The sequence below is a fragment of the Rattus norvegicus genome, chromosome 3 (genome assembly GCF_021556685.1).
Source record: "Rattus norvegicus strain SHRSP/BbbUtx chromosome 3, alternate assembly SHRSP_T2T, whole genome shotgun sequence".
NCBI lineage: Eukaryota > Metazoa > Chordata > Mammalia > Rodentia > Muridae > Rattus > Rattus norvegicus.
In genome coordinates this window covers 117,841,372-117,856,707 of record NC_141536.1, presented here as the reverse complement: position 1 = coordinate 117,856,707, position 15,336 = coordinate 117,841,372, and the positions used below count along the sequence as shown (strand labels likewise).

The 15,336-nt window shown below is 43.9% G+C and overlaps 1 protein-coding gene and 1 long non-coding RNA gene across 4 annotated transcripts in view; one reads left to right on the top strand and one right to left on the bottom strand.

The window, feature by feature from the left end:
* Atrn (attractin) overlaps positions 1-12,614 on the bottom strand; it is a 134,112-nt gene extending 121,498 nt beyond the window's left edge. For 2 of the 3 annotated variants that reach the window (XR_015683439.1, XM_087654662.1), the window contains exon 1: positions 12,111-12,614. Coding sequence is in view for 2 of the 3 variants with exons in the window: in XM_087654662.1 (XP_087510788.1) it covers positions 12,111-12,529 (419 nt within the window). In the remaining variant the exon portion in view is untranslated. 3 annotated transcript variants of the gene reach the window in all.
* A 95-nt stretch (positions 12,615-12,709) lies between these two features.
* Positions 12,710-14,876, top strand: LOC102547276 (uncharacterized). The gene is made up of 3 exons (XR_015684607.1): positions 12,710-12,877; positions 13,507-13,546; positions 14,690-14,876. It is a non-coding gene; the product is annotated as an uncharacterized LOC102547276 (long non-coding RNA).
* The last annotated feature ends 460 nt before the right edge of the window (positions 14,877-15,336 follow it).

The window sequence follows — 15,336 nt, the reverse complement described above, 5'->3', positions numbered from 1 at the left end:
AGAGACAGACAGATAGACCAATGGAATAGAATTGAAGACCCAGAAATGAACCCACACACCTATGGTCACTTGATTTTTGACAAAGGAGCCAAAACCATCCAATGGAAAAAAGATAGCATTTTCAGCAAATGGTGCTGGTTCAACTGGAGGGCAACATGTAGAAGAATGCAGATCGATCCATGCTTATCACCCTGTACAAAGCTTAAGTCCAAGTGGATCAAGGACCTCCACATCAAACCAGACACACTCAAACTAATAGAAGAAAAACTAGGGAAGCATCTGGAACACATGGGCACTGGAAAAAATTTCCTGAACAAAACACCAATGGCTTATGCTCTAAGATCAAGAATCGACAAATGGGATCTCATAAAACTGCAAAGCTTCTGTAAGGCAAAGGACACTGTGGTTAGGACAAAACGGCAACCAACAGATTGGGAAAAGATCTTTACCAATCCTACAACAGATAGAGGCCTTATATCCAAAATATACAAAGAACTCAAGAAGTTAGACCGCAGGGAAACAAATAACCCTATTAAAAAATGGGGTTCAGAGCTAAACAAAGAATTCACAGCTGAGGAATGCCGAATGGCTGAGAAACACCTAAAGAAATGTTCAACATCTTTAGTCATAAGGGAAATGCAAATCAAAACAACCCTGAGATTTCACCTCACACCAATGCGATTGGCTAAGATCAAAAACTCAGGTGACAGCAGATGCTGGCGAGGATGTGGAGAAAGAGGAACACTCCTCCATTGTTGGTGGGATTGCAGACTGGTAAAACCATTCTGGAAATCAGTCTGGAGGTTCCTCAGAAAATTGGACATTGAACTGCCTGAGGATCCAGCTATACCTCTCTTGGGCATATCCCCAAAAGATGCCTCAACATATAAAAGAGACACGTGCTCCACTATGTTCATCGCAGCCTTATTTATAATAGCCAGAAAATGGAAAGAACCCAGATGCCCTTCAACAGAGGAATGGATACAGAAAATGTGGTACATCTACACAATGGAATATTACTCAGCTATCGAAAACAACGAGTTTATGAAATTCGTAGGCAAATGGTTGGAACTGGAAAATATCATCCTGAGTGAGCTAACCCAATCACAGAAAGACATACATGGTATACACTCATTGATAAGTGGCTATTAGCCCAAATGCTTGAATTACCCTAGATCCCTAGAACAAACGAAACTCAAGACGGATGATCAAAATGTGAATGCTTCACTCCTTCTTTAAATGAGGAAAAAGAATACCCTTGGCAGGGAAGGGAGAGGCAAAGATTAAAACAGAGACTGAAGGAACACCCATTCAGAGCCTGCCCCACATGTGGCCCATACATATACAGCCACCCAATTAGACAAGATGGATGAAGCAAAGAAGTGCAGACCGACAGGAGCCGGATGTAGATCTCTCCTGAGAGACACAGCCAGAATACAGCAAATACAGAGGCGAATGCCAGCAGCAAACCACTGAACTGAGAATAGGTCCCCCGTTGAAGGAATCAGAGAAAGAACTGGAAGAGCTTGAAGGGGCTCGAGACCCCAAAAGTACAACAATGCCAAGCAACCAGAGCTTCCAGGGACTAAGCCACTACCTAAAGACTATACATGGACTGACCCTGGACTCTGACCTCATAGGTAGCAATGAATATCCTAGTAAGAGCACCAGTGGAAGGGGAAGCCCTGGGTCCTGCTAAGACTGAACCCCCAGTGAACTAGTCTATGGGGGGAGGGCGGCAATGGGGGGAGGGTTGGGAGGGGAACACCCATAAGGAAGGGGAGGGGGGAGGGGGATGTTTGCCCGGAAACCGGGAAAGGGAATAACACTCGAAATGTATATAAGAAATACTCAAGTTAATAAAAAAAATTAAAAAAAAAAAGAATGGTCCCCAGAGATTCATACATTTGTAAATATAGTTCCTAGTCAGTGGAACTGTTTAGGAAGGATTGGGAGGTGTGGCCTTGGTGGAGGAGGTGTGTCACTGAAGGTGGGCTATGATGTTTCTAAAGCCCAGGCCAGGTCTAGTGTCTCTCTCTGCCTCCTGCTTGTGGATCAGATATAAGCTCTCAGCTACTGCTCCAGTGCCATGCCTACTTGCCAGCCATCACACTTCTTGGCACGATGATCATGGACTCACCCCCGAAACTAAGCAAGGCTCCAATTAAACGTTTTCTTTTATAAGGTTTATTTTACCTTAACCATGTCTCTTCACAGGAATAGAAAAGTAACTAAGACAGGAGCATTTTTTTCAATTGAGGTTTCCTTCCCAGATGACTCTAGTTTGTGTCAAGGTGACATAAAACTAGCCAGTACAATTATGATCCTTATTAACAAATTACAAGATTCATGGTGCATGCCCACTATCACGGTACTGCAGGCTGGTTTAGACTACATACAGAGTTCAAGAGCAGCCTGAAATAGACAGGGTGAGACCATTTCCATTGGGGGCAGACGGGGTTATGGATATAGCACGTGGTGGTGTGATAGTGTGGTAGTGCACAACTTTAATCCCAACACTCAGGACACAGAAGCAGGAGAATTTCTGTGAGTTCTTGAGGTCAGCAGAACTGCACAGTAAGATCCTGTCTCAAAACAACAAAACACAGAACATAGTTAACAACAGAAACCAGGGAAATGGCACTGCAAGATGGCTCCTGAGGAGAGTTTGAATCCCAGCATCCACCCACCCACATCAGAGCTCACACTGCCTGCGACTCCAGCTCTAAGGGATTCAACCTCTTCTCACTTCCTTGGGCACCCATGCATACATGTACATACTGTTACACAGACTCACACATGCACTTAATTTTCAGCTCAAGGACAATTTTATTTGAGTTTAAAAGAAAGTTGCCCAGAGCCAGCAAGCTATAAATTCAGCGCTGCCCTGAGCAGGACAACAGAGGGGAGGAGGAGACAAGCCCTGCAATTTAAGCCATAATGAATGTCAGTGTACACATGGCAGGCAGGGAGGGAGGCTTTAAAGGAAAAGTAAGGGAGCAGAAATGGGAGGAATCCCAATGTGTTACAGAGCATGCTTAGAAAAGAGGATGATTGGGGCTTGGGGATTTAGCTCAGTGGTAGAGCGCTTGCCTAGCAGGCACAAGGCCCTGGGTTCGGTCTCCAGCTCCGAAAAAAAGAAAAAAAAAAAAAAAAAGAAAAGAGGATGATTTAGAAAAGCTGTGGCTGGGTAAACTAATGCCAACAAAGAAAATCTTCTTTAAAAAAAGAATACAAAAAGGCCAAGAGGAATTAAATGAAAATGTCATTTACCTAATAACCACCATATGTTATTCAATTCAAATTCTAAAATAAAACATGCAATTCATCCACAACTAAAATTAATTTTCATAAATGAAAAATAAAGAATTCTAAACAAATAAATATGCAGATACATAGTCAGATTTAATATTCACTCAAAATGTAACTTGGAGGAAAGAAAAAAATCTGAGCTTGAAGAATTAAAAATTGAAAGGTTAAAACCAAATTATGAACTCAAATGATAAAAGAAAAGCAGTTACTGTCCCAGATGGTTACAGTGGTGCACGCCTAAGATCCCAGGCCTCAGAAGACTGGCTCACACGCAAGAATGACAGGTTGTGGACAGCCTGAGACACACAACTCCAATCCTCAAGAAATGGAGGGAGAATGGAGGAGAGAGAAAAGGAAAAGTAACTAAAAGTTGTGGCATAAGTAGAATAAGGGGGGGGGGGAGTACAAGAAAGCAATCCTAAGAAGAGGAAAATAAAAGCTAGAAAATGTCAAGTCAATACCCCTGCGTTTGAAAGTGTAAGGAAGGGAAAAGGAAAGAAAGTCACAACATGAAAAAGCAAGACAGGAGAGTTCTATTTAAGTGAAAACCAGTTTCATCTCAGTGGCTGCTAAATATTCAGATACAAACATTTCACAACATTTAGTACAACTAAAGCTTCATTTTACTTCTGGAAACAATTTCATATTAAATCCAAAAATTAATATAAAATGTCTGTTCAACCAGTCATTTCTGTATTTAATTCTCAAGATGAGCTACAGTTGTATTAAATCAATAGTTGTAGTTAGTAAAAACTGTTTTGGTGGGAAACATACCCTGACCCTCTGTATATTTATATTCATGCCTCTCTACTGTAGCAAACAAAACTCTGTGACTCTCTCGGGAACCTTTAACACAAGTAACCTATGGTGATGGGTTACAGTATCAGTACCAGCGCTGAGTAATCCTACTTGGCCAGCCCTCCCTCCCTATGAAAACTGCCATAGCAGGAAGTTTCAATTTAATTGACAAAATACCAAGTCTAAGGCTTAAGAAAAATATAAAAACAGTAGTACCTCACAACCTCAGAAGATAGGGCTTCCGGAGAGGCCTGGCCCAGAGGTTCAGTAAATCGGGTCTAAAACACTGTTTCCTCTGCCATCCTCTCTCCTCCACACAGCACTGTTAGCTACATCATTTCTAAAGCCGGTCACTACAGAAAAGACAAAGCATCTCCTTCATAAACCCCACAGAGGAGAAGTCTCCAGCAAGTCCTAAGATTCCCTTTGATTAGACAGCTTAGGTCACATGCCAGTCTCCAAACACTCACAACCAAAAACTGGCAGCCTCAATGGTGGGTACTCTCAGTCAAGGACATACCCTGCAGGCTCTTAGGAAGGAAAAATAAAAGGTCACTGTCACCTTCCCTTCCAATCCACCTCCACTCCCCACCGTCCGTGCACACAGACACTGGCTTCTTCAACAGTATCCATTTATGTTTCAGTCCCATTAACCTTTATAGGTTGAACTCTACAAATATGTATGTTGAAGCCCTGACCCTGGTTACCTGTCAATGTGACTTTAGATCTTTGCAGATACACTCAGATTGGAAAAAGGTCATGCATGTACATGTGATGTGATTCTGTGCAAGAGTACCGTGTAAGAATGACTGATGGAAGCACAGAATGACAAAGATAGTGCTACTCCAATAACAGGACAAGGGCATGGAACATATTCTCTCCAGTCTTCAGAAGCAGGCGTGTACTGTTTTTACCTCATTTCAGACATGTAGCTCTAGAACTACAAGAGAATCCATTTTGACAAACCAGCATGGTGTAGTACAATAACACACTAGGAAATGAAGGTACTAAGTATGATAGCACATGTTTTGCCTAAGCAAAAACTCTTGATCCTTCTTGCAATATCTGTCTTCCTCAGAGAGCCTAATCACACTCAAACTTACAGATTTGCTCAAAGTCCTTTCCTCTCTGATGCTGTCTATTCGAGCCCTCAGAAGACTGAATCTTTCTAACACACACTAGTCCAGCATCATATACTGCCTGCATAGTAATCATTCATAAGATAATCTAAGAATTGAACGGGTTGATGCTTCAATTTAAAAAAAAAAGAAATATACAGAGTTCCAGACCAGGCAGGGGTATAGGGTGGTACCCTGTTTCAAAAAAAATTTTTTTTTGAAGTAACTGAAAATAAGATCTGGCATCCTCCTACAAGCTCAGTACGTGGGAGGAGCAGGCAGGAGGACCAGCAGTTTAAGGCTATCCTAGGCTACATAGGAAGTTTAAGAACAGCCTGGAAAGGTCATTAAAAATGAACTGGAGGTTTAACTCAGTGGTAAAAAGCTTGCCTAGGAAGGACAAGGCCCCGGCTTTTTTTTTTGGGGGGGGGGGATATAAAGAGAGGGAGTAAACATGGAATTCAGCAGAGACCAAAAACTAAACAAACAAAAAACCTAAAACAAAAACCCTACCAAGTAGAAAAGGATACGCATAAAGAGATTCGAGCCTACTGTTCAAGGCCATTCTGTAGATAAGTCTTGCTTGTTTCTTTTTATGAGTTTTTACTCATTTATTGGGGAGAGAGGCACACATGTGTGCCACATTGCCTATATGTAAAGGTCAGAGGAAAACCTTCCAGCATGTATTTTCTCCTTCCACTGTGTGGGTCTTATGGATAAAACTCAGATTGTCAGGCTACAAGTGATTTTACTTCCAAAAGAAAGGCTGTAAAAGAATTTTTCTGCCAGCCACAGTGGCTCTGGCTAGAATGAAATCCTAATAGTTGAGAAGCTGAGGAAGGAGGATCACAATGAATTCAGGACTGTCCTGGACTTCAGAGTGAGACCCCGCAAAAAGAAAAAACTTTTGAGTATAAAATGGCACATTTTTAAGAGATTATAAGACACATGGGCGGGGGGTGGGGGAGACCATTACAGGTCTGAGAGACCTGTAATGTTATGTAAGTTGCATCACAGACAGGCTGGCATTAAGGTTAAGGTGCAGGTGCAGGTAAGACAGAGAGGAAGAGACTAATAAAACTTTAGACAGATACAAAGAGCAGCAAGCCTCCTAAGTTTGGGCCTTTCCTTAGCTAAACTAGAACCTGCAACTTAGAGAAGTGAGAAAGGACTGTTTTCTTTTCAATGAGGATATGAAGTCTGTTTGGTGTTGGGTTCGGCTCAGTAGGAGCTGACAGCAAAGCATCCCAATAAAGATGCCAGGAAATGACAGAAGATAACAGAGAGGTGCCGGAGAAACAGAAGACATGGGTAAAGGTGACCTTCATCAGAATCCCAAGAATCCTATCATAAAGAGGCAAAGCTTGGTAGCTCACACCTGCAATCTCAGCACCTGAGAGGCTGAGCTGAGGTATTGCTGCAAGTGTGAGTGCAGCCTAGTCTCCATATCAAGCTGTATCAGACCAATCCCACAGAGTACATACAGGAGACTCAGTACCAGTCACTGTGGACTATGACCTAAGCTCTCTTCCAAACTCTGAAATAGCACACACACACAAAAGATAAGAACACAAGTTGGACTTGTGAACATAAATTTAGGGCTTCAGGGTAATACCAAGAATTACCTAGCAAGTTCTACAAAGAAACCTAATTGCCATTTTCTTCAATTTTTATTTCCAGAATTCTCTCTCTGTTGGAAGGGCATTTGTGTCCTTAAACCAGCAGTCAATGATTCAAGCAGCTGAGATGCTTTCATGCTACCTTTTCCATTATAAAAATCTATTTTCTTCCTTTGTTTTTCAAGGCATTTTCTGGAACCAAGACAGAGCTTCCAATAGAATGTTTGCAAAGGTAACTGGACTCAGACAAAAATGAAAGGCCACACAGTATCACAGACAGAAGGATTTCAGAATCACATAAGGCCTAAGTTCAAATTCCAATTTCACCCAAGTTCTGTGGGCAAATTAGTCAATAAATCTGCAAGCTCTGTACTTAGGTTTCACTCTGTGGAAATGCACACCTAGCATATAAAAAGCCCTGAGTCCCATCCCCAGCGTGGAGATAGGAAAACACAAAACAAAACAAGAATACTTCAAGGTAGGTGACGGAGCTTGCCACTTAGCCTGGCAACTTGAATTTCACTTTCAGATCCCACCTGGAGAAAAGAACCAACTCCATAAACCATCTTCTGACCTATACACAGGCATGTCTGCACTCATACAGAAGCAGCAACTTTTAACACCCCCCCACTTTCAACTCAGTTTACCTACCTATGAAATGGGAACACTAAGAATTAAGGGGTAATTTCTAAAAAGTATTTGGCACAATACCTGAAAAAAAAAGTGGGAAAATACTTGAAATGGAGGGAGATGCAGCTGTGACCATAACTACTGTTCAAGTATACACTGTCACAAAACAAATGCCAAACTGCTTCTTCTCCAGAAAGTTTGTCTTAACAATGCAGGCAAGTATACAGACCCAATCTATGTTACTCCCTTTCATCTGCCAAGTTTTGTACTGAAGAAATTTAAAGAATTAAATTATGTTTATTTCACAAACATAGTTAATATATTGTTTAACCTTTAAATTACTAGATGCATATTTATTCACCTAAAAAATTTTCAACAATAATATCACAAATAAAAAATGAATCACTGAGGGCTGGGGATTTAGCTCAGTGGTAGAGCGCTTACCTAGGAAGCGCAAGGCCCTGGGTTCGGTCCCCAGCTCCGAAAAAAAGAACCAAAAAAAAAAAAAAAAAAAAAAAAAAAGAATCACTGAATAGTGAAGATTCACATAAAAGTTAAAGTATATTACTTTAGTAACCATTCAGCTATAGTTATTTCTACTGAATTGATACTATTAACTTATTCTCTATAATCAATCATCTTCTTTTGTTTAGGAAAAAAAGTGATTTACTATACACATAAAATAATTCAAATTTTATATCACATCCTGAGTTTCCTGAGGATAAAGTGCTATACCCCTGCCTAAATTAGGCATACAATATTTACCCAGTGGGTTGGGGATTTAGCTCAGTGGTAGAGCGCTTGCCTAGCAAGCAAGGCCCTGGGTTCGGTCCTCCAATGGGGGGCTGGAGGGGAGACAAAATAACAATATGAACTTAGTAATAGGGTTAGTGAAATCTAAAGCTTCATTATCCTACATTCTTTTCAAGTAACAAAAAAAGACCTACAGTCTTCTAACACAGGATTTACATAATAAATAAGCCTTAAAACCTGGGCCAGCAAGATAGTTTAGTGGGTAAAAGCACTTGACACACAAGCCTGACAACTTGAGACCAAGCTCCAGAGCCAAGTTATCCTCTGACCTCTGTACACATGCACACTCGTGCACAAAAACAGACACCCTGACTTGATGTCATCTAAACCAAAATGGTAGGATTGGGAACATAGCTCACTGGTAAAGTATTCACCTAGCAGGCATGAGGCTCTCAATCCAAGATTCAGCACATCATTGAAAATCAGAATTAAGCCAAAAATATGTATTCTTTCAATGCCTCTTAGTTTAACTTGAAGAAGAGGAGGAACAGGAGGAGGACATAATGAGGAAGGTTAAACCAGGATACACATCAACCCTTGTTATCAAAAGCAACATTTAACTCTTTACTCACTCTCAATGAAAAATCATCCCACTAAAAGTTTTCACAAGACTCTAACTTGCTCCTTTTCCTTTATCTCTAGTTTTGGAGACAAGTTCAAGTAGCCCCAGGCTACTCTTCAACTTAATAGGTGGCTGAACCTTGCCTTGAACTGTTCCTCCAGCCTCAGCTTCCCAACAGCTGTGATCATAGACCGGAGACAGATGTCCCGTCAGAACATGTAGTTTTTAAGATTTTTGGATTTATTTTATGTGTACTGTGCACTACACATTGCATAGCACCCACGGGGTAGAAGAGGTCACCAACCAGCATTCTTAGCCACTGAGTGAATGCTTTTCTTCCTTTCTTTTTTTTTTTTTTTTTTTTTTGAGATAGACTCATAAAGATCAGAATGGCCACAAATTTGCTATGTTGCCCAAGGTTGACTTTGAATTCCTGACCTCTAAAGTGCTGAGATTGCAGGTATGTGCTACAACTCCTGGCCTTTTATTATTTTAACAATTCTAGAAGCCACTTACTATAATGGTATTTTCAGAGGCAGTCTTAATTGAGTCTTAATTGAGCACAAGCTCAAAGGGAATGTCTGTGACAGTCACTTACATATGAGAGTAGCTGAGGCACTATTAAGACTGCCTGTCCTGTTTAAAAAGGCCCTTCTCTGAACTATTCATGCAGACACTCAGATCTCTTTCTCTCCCTAGCAAGCCCTCTTACAGGTACATAACCCCACACAACAACTTGTTTGTGCCAGGTACATTCCTTAAAAACACCCCAAACTCTGTGTATAAATCTAAGCTTATCTCAGCCTAGTCCTTCCTATGTCCCTGTGTCTTATAAATAATGTCTCTCAATCATCCAAAGTAAAAGTTAGCTTTTCCCCCTCACTATCGTGCTCTCACAAACCAGTCTAAAAGGCAGACCTAACCATTTTATCTCTACACTACCACACAGTATCTACCTTGTCTTCACCAGCAGCAGTGTTGTCTGGCTGTGACCTACACCAGCAGTCTCTAGCAACTACCCATAACTTCTCATGCCCATAGGTTTCCAGAACGTGAAGGTCCCACCATCAATCCCCTTGACCTTGGAAGCATCTAAAGTCAACTGACCTTTAAGGCTATTCTCTTTCTGGAGTGACCTGTTGCGTCCTATTGCTCTACTGAATCGACTTCCTACCTCTAGCTGGCATAGCACCACACCAGCCTCTCCCTGAAGCCCTCTTGGTCTCTCTGCTATGGTCACTGCATCTCCTCTCTAACCGGTCTTGGTGTCACCTGGCCCTTCAACACCCACCCTCAGGAATATCGCAACAGAAGATGAATCTTAGTCTCGTTCTGAAAGGAGCTGGCTCTGCTGCTCTTCACCCCAACAGTCATGCAAAATCACAGTGTATTGATGACTGGATGTAGAATTAAAGGACTTTTAAGAACTATTTATTTGGGGAGCCAGAGGGGGTGGCACATGTCTTTAATCCCAGCGGTCAGGAGGTAGAGGCAGGCTGAGGCCAATTTGGTCTACAGAGTAAGTTCCAGAGTAGCCAAGACTACACAGAGAAACCCTGTCTCAAAAAATTAAAAATATTTATTTTTATTTCATGTACAAGTGCTTTGCCTGTGTGCCTGGTACCTGAAGTCAGAAAAAGACATGTGATCCCCTGGAACTAGAGTTATAAACGACCTGAGCCGCCACATGGGCGCTGGGAACCTAACCCGAGTCCTCTGTAAGAGCAACAAGTGCTCCTAACCACTGAGCCATCTCTCCAGCTTCAGTATAGTATTTTTTTTTACTCCCAAACAAAGAGATAAGTTCTCCAAGAACAAAATTATATACGACTTGTTTATCACTGTATCTGGAAGCCTAAAATCACAACATCCTAAACTATAAAACCAACCCAAAAAATACTGAGGTTACTTAGTTTCTCCACTGTAAAACTTAGGAGCTCATCTTGTCACTGATCTCTGAGTCCCCTAGAAGACCTGACAGAGATCTATTACTTCAACATTCCAAACTTCTCCCTCACAACTCTATTCTACAGGGGCACCAGGAAAACTCCATCTTCTGGACTCCACCACTGCATCTGCATCTTTTTTTCCATCTGGAATTCTTTTCCCCAACTTCATACTTGCAAATCCAACTTAACCTCACACGCTCAAATTCAATGTCACCAACCCCTCTAAATCTTCTCTGCTTACTCCAGTCACATACTCTCTGCCTCTTCATTCCCACAGGTTCTCCTATGCCAGGTTCAGGTCTCAGATCAAATGACACTCAAATGAGTGCTATGTCACCAGCTTGCCAGAATCCTGTAAGACCACCTGTTTGTATTTTGTTGATAGCATTTACTACTATCTGAAATTATCCTGCTCATTCCATTTGCTCATTGCTTTGTTGACTGCCTGTCATCTCTCACTACAACCTAAGATCCATTGGAGCAAGAATCTTATGCCACGGTCACATTTCCTCACTTTTCCACGTCAAATGGGGAACACAGTCAACGAATATCTGCCCAAGATATGGATGACTCTGTAGTTCTGTGTACATAAACTTCCCCTTGCTGTGTTCCTAACTTCTTGTGGACCACACCAAACTCTGGCCGATCGATCTACTTGTGTGTATTATCCAAAAATTCTCCCACAACAGAAGCAAATAATAGATAAATGCTAATAAGTGATCTCTCCAAAAGATTCTGCCCCAAACCAGGCCAATTCATGTTGTAGAGAATCCAGGGCTAAGAGGAATCTCCTCCCTAGACAGCCCTGTTCCAATGTGCCACCAACATTGAGGATTCAAAAACTAGTTTCCTCACTTCCTTGGAACACAATCAATGGTACTCTTATCCCTGAAATCTTACAAACCCTGCCTTCTATTTTCACCCAACATGTCACTTCCTCAAGCAGCGCTTCTTACAGGCAATCATATCTCCAATCTCTTGGGCTGATCCAAGGTAGTGCTGAAGAACTGGCTCACTCACCTTTTCCTTAATACTTCGTTTATCCTTAATAAGCCGGTTTTCGAGGTCAGCTTTTATACTCTTCAAGACCCAAATCTAACCCCACAGCAACAAATGCCTCCCGAGTGTTGCCGTTCCTTCTCAACCTTCCACCACTGGTAGACCCCAAGTCCACCAAATGAACATCCCTCCCAGGAGGCAAGCGACCATCAAACACAGTGGGGCAAGCCCTATCCTCGCGATTTCATGCCGGGCACCTTCCTTGGGCCTGGAACACCGGGCTGGGCCTACACTCCCCACCCGCACTCACCTGAAGCGGCCCCCGCAGTGCTGGCATTGCTCGCCCACCCAGCCCGTGGGGCAGACGCACTGGCCGGTGCCAGGGTTGCAGCGGCCGCCGTTGACACACGGCCGGTCACATTCCTTGGCCTCAGCTGCGGCCGAGCCTGACACAGCCGCCGCCACCGCAGCGGCCTCGGCCTCCCGGGGCAGTGGCAGCAGCAATAGCGAAAAGAGCAGCGGCAGCAGCGGCAGCAGCGGCGGCGGGGATAGCGCCCGCGACAGCACCCGCGGGAGACACAGCCCGGCGCGCGGCCACGGCCTCCAGGCCCCTGTCGCGGCGCAGGGTCGGTGCTGCCTCTCCTTCCAGCCCGCGGGCGCTGCTGTCGCCGTCGTGTACCCCCTCAACCGCGCCTCAGTCGCCTCCGCCGCCGCCGCCGCCGCCACCATCTTCCTGGGGCTGAGCCGGCGCCCAGCGAACACATACACACCCCGCACGCCGGCTACCCTTCGCCTGGCCGTGCTAGGCGGGGCCGGGAGACGGTGGCCCGGCGGGTCCATATCCAGGCGGAGCTCTGGCTGTGCGGCGGGCGGGGTGGGGCTGGCATGCGCGGGGGCGTGGCCAGGGCCGTGATTTTCCGGCGTACCCAGCCGGTAAGCCCGCTCAATGCCAGGGTCTTAGCGCGGATGAGCCTCGCCTAGTCTACCGAAGCAATTTGCTCTCCGCACCGCGCCACAGCGAGGTAGCCAGTACCTTCGGACTGTGGCTGCCTGGCCCTGTTAGACAAGCTGACTGTGGTAAATATTACTCTTTGGACTCCTCCTGCCCATCAGCTCGTAATCCCAACTCCTTTTTGGTGGGAAACCGGGTCCAAAAAGCTGCCTAATGGTGTGGTGTGGTGCTAGCTGAGACCTGAAGAAGCAGTACTTAACTGCATTCGAGTTTCTAAAATAGGGATAACAAAATGGCACGTGTGTTAAGCTCCTGGTTTTTGAATAAATGTGTAGCAGACTGAATGCACACACAGCCAGGCTTTCCTTGATAGCAGATTGAACCAGTAGCAGGCCAGGTCTATGTGTAACTTAAATTCTGCAGGAGAAGTTTGACATTATCTTGTACCCTACGACCTTTCCATATTCTCTGAAGAAAGAACAGCCCAGAATTATGTGGAGCACTCTCAGCCTTACACTTGCACACCCTTCTTGCTAACGCCAGTTACTTCTCCTTCTACTCCCAACGATGCATGCTTCCCAATAGCATAACCTTGTACTGGGCTGGACTTTGACTCCACTAAACCAATCGAAGAAAGTGGTAATGAGATAATGATCTTAATTTTTTGTTTCTTTTTCTTTTTTTCTTTTTGCTTGGTCTGGTTTTTGGGGTGTTTGTTGTTCTGGGATGCTCCTGCTCTTCCACCTTCATACAGAAGTTATATGGAGAGAAAAGACACCAGGCACATGAACCTGGTAAGTTTATCATAGCTGGAAGGGCAGTCACTGAGTGAAGAAACCATCTGGGTTGTTTTAGCTATCTGAATTGTTCCACTAAAGGAGGATGGATGGATAGATAGATAGATAGATAGATAGATAGATAAGAGAGTTATTAAATTGGCTTACAGGATGCAATCCAAGAAGTCTGACAATGGCTGTCTCACACTAGAAAAGATGAGAGATCTGGTAGTTGCTTGATCTACAAGACTGGACTCAGCAGTCCCATTTTGGTGCTGGGGTCCTAAAAGACTCCTGGAGATCTCACCGCTGATCCAAAGAAGCCAGTTCTGACATTAGTGAGGTAATGCTGCAGAAACACGAAAGATGAACTCACCTCCAAGAATAAGGTCAAGCAGACAAAAGCAAAGTTCCTTCTTCTGTGTCCTGTGTCCTGCCATGAGCAAGTGCCATCTAGACTTAGAGTGAGTCTTCCTGCTTCAGATACTCTGATTAAGGCAATTCTTCATGCCCAGGCAATGGCGGCCCACACCTTAATCCCAGCACTCGCGAGGCAAGGTAGGTGGATCTTTGTGAGTTTGAGGCCAGCCTGGTCTACAGAGTGAATTCCAGAACAGCCAGGGCTACATAGAGAATCCTAGTCTTCGAGAGATAAATCAGTTCTTCACAAGAATGCCTATGTGCTTGTATTTGTGCTGTTGATCCCAGATACAGTCAAGTTAACAATCAAGATCTCTCCTCGTGTCATGTCTGCGTTACCTAAAATAGGGACAAATCTTTCCTACTGTGCCTCATCCAGAGAGAAACTCAGTGTTGTTTCAAGCCTGCTTTAGAGACGTTAACTTCCCCTCGTAACTTGGGCTATGCAATATACTTATGCACATACTTGAAAGTTTGGGCACCTGGTCCTAGGAAACAAAACCTCATATATGCCTGTAGAACCTCTCTGAGTAACCTGGGAGTTCAGAACTCGAATGTGCCCATACTCAGACAACAGTGTCAAGAGCAGACCTTGCCCTTCCTCTCTCTGCACGCCCTGAAGGCCTGGTAGAGCTAAGCTACATACGCAGCAGCCTCTCCCCAACTATCCCAGAACTCCAAAACCAGATTCCAGTTTTCACGTTTATTCACTTCTTTATCTTTTCTCTTTTCCCTCTGCAGTGTTCTACATACCGCTGGGTATGGTGAAAGAAGGAAAGTCAAGGCACGGACCTACTGTGGGTCATGTGGTAGACACACGGTTAAAAGTCTCTGCTATTGAATCTGACCTATCCCCTCAGGCTCCTGTTTTAACCTTGGCTCCCTGCTTCTGGCACTGTTTTGAAGGCTTGGGCTGAGCTGCCTTAAAGTTTACTCCTGCCTCTGGTTCTCCTTGCTTTCTCTAATTCTGTATTGCTACCGTGTAAGCCGTCCTCCACTCCATGCTTCTCCCTGCCACAGACAGCTGCCATGAATTCTGCCATGCCTTCCCTGTGTGAGAGACTGAAACAAGAGCCAAAATAGATATTTCTTCCTTTAAGCTGCTTCTGTTGGGGCATTTTGCTCACAGCAGCACAAAAGAAGCTAGTACGGTCTTTAACACTTCTGCCATGAGAGAGGCTCCAACCTTTCTGGCTCCCTCAAATCTAGATTGGCTTTTATGATTTGCCTGGCCAGCAGATTTTAAAGGATGTCACAGTCTGGGGTTCCTGTGTCACGAGAAGCCTTGACGCTTCTTTACAACTGTCTCAGAGCACTTGCTCTGGGGAAAGCCAGGTGCCATCAGAGAATTCCACGTCTCTGAAGTTGCCATACTGGAAGGTAGCTGG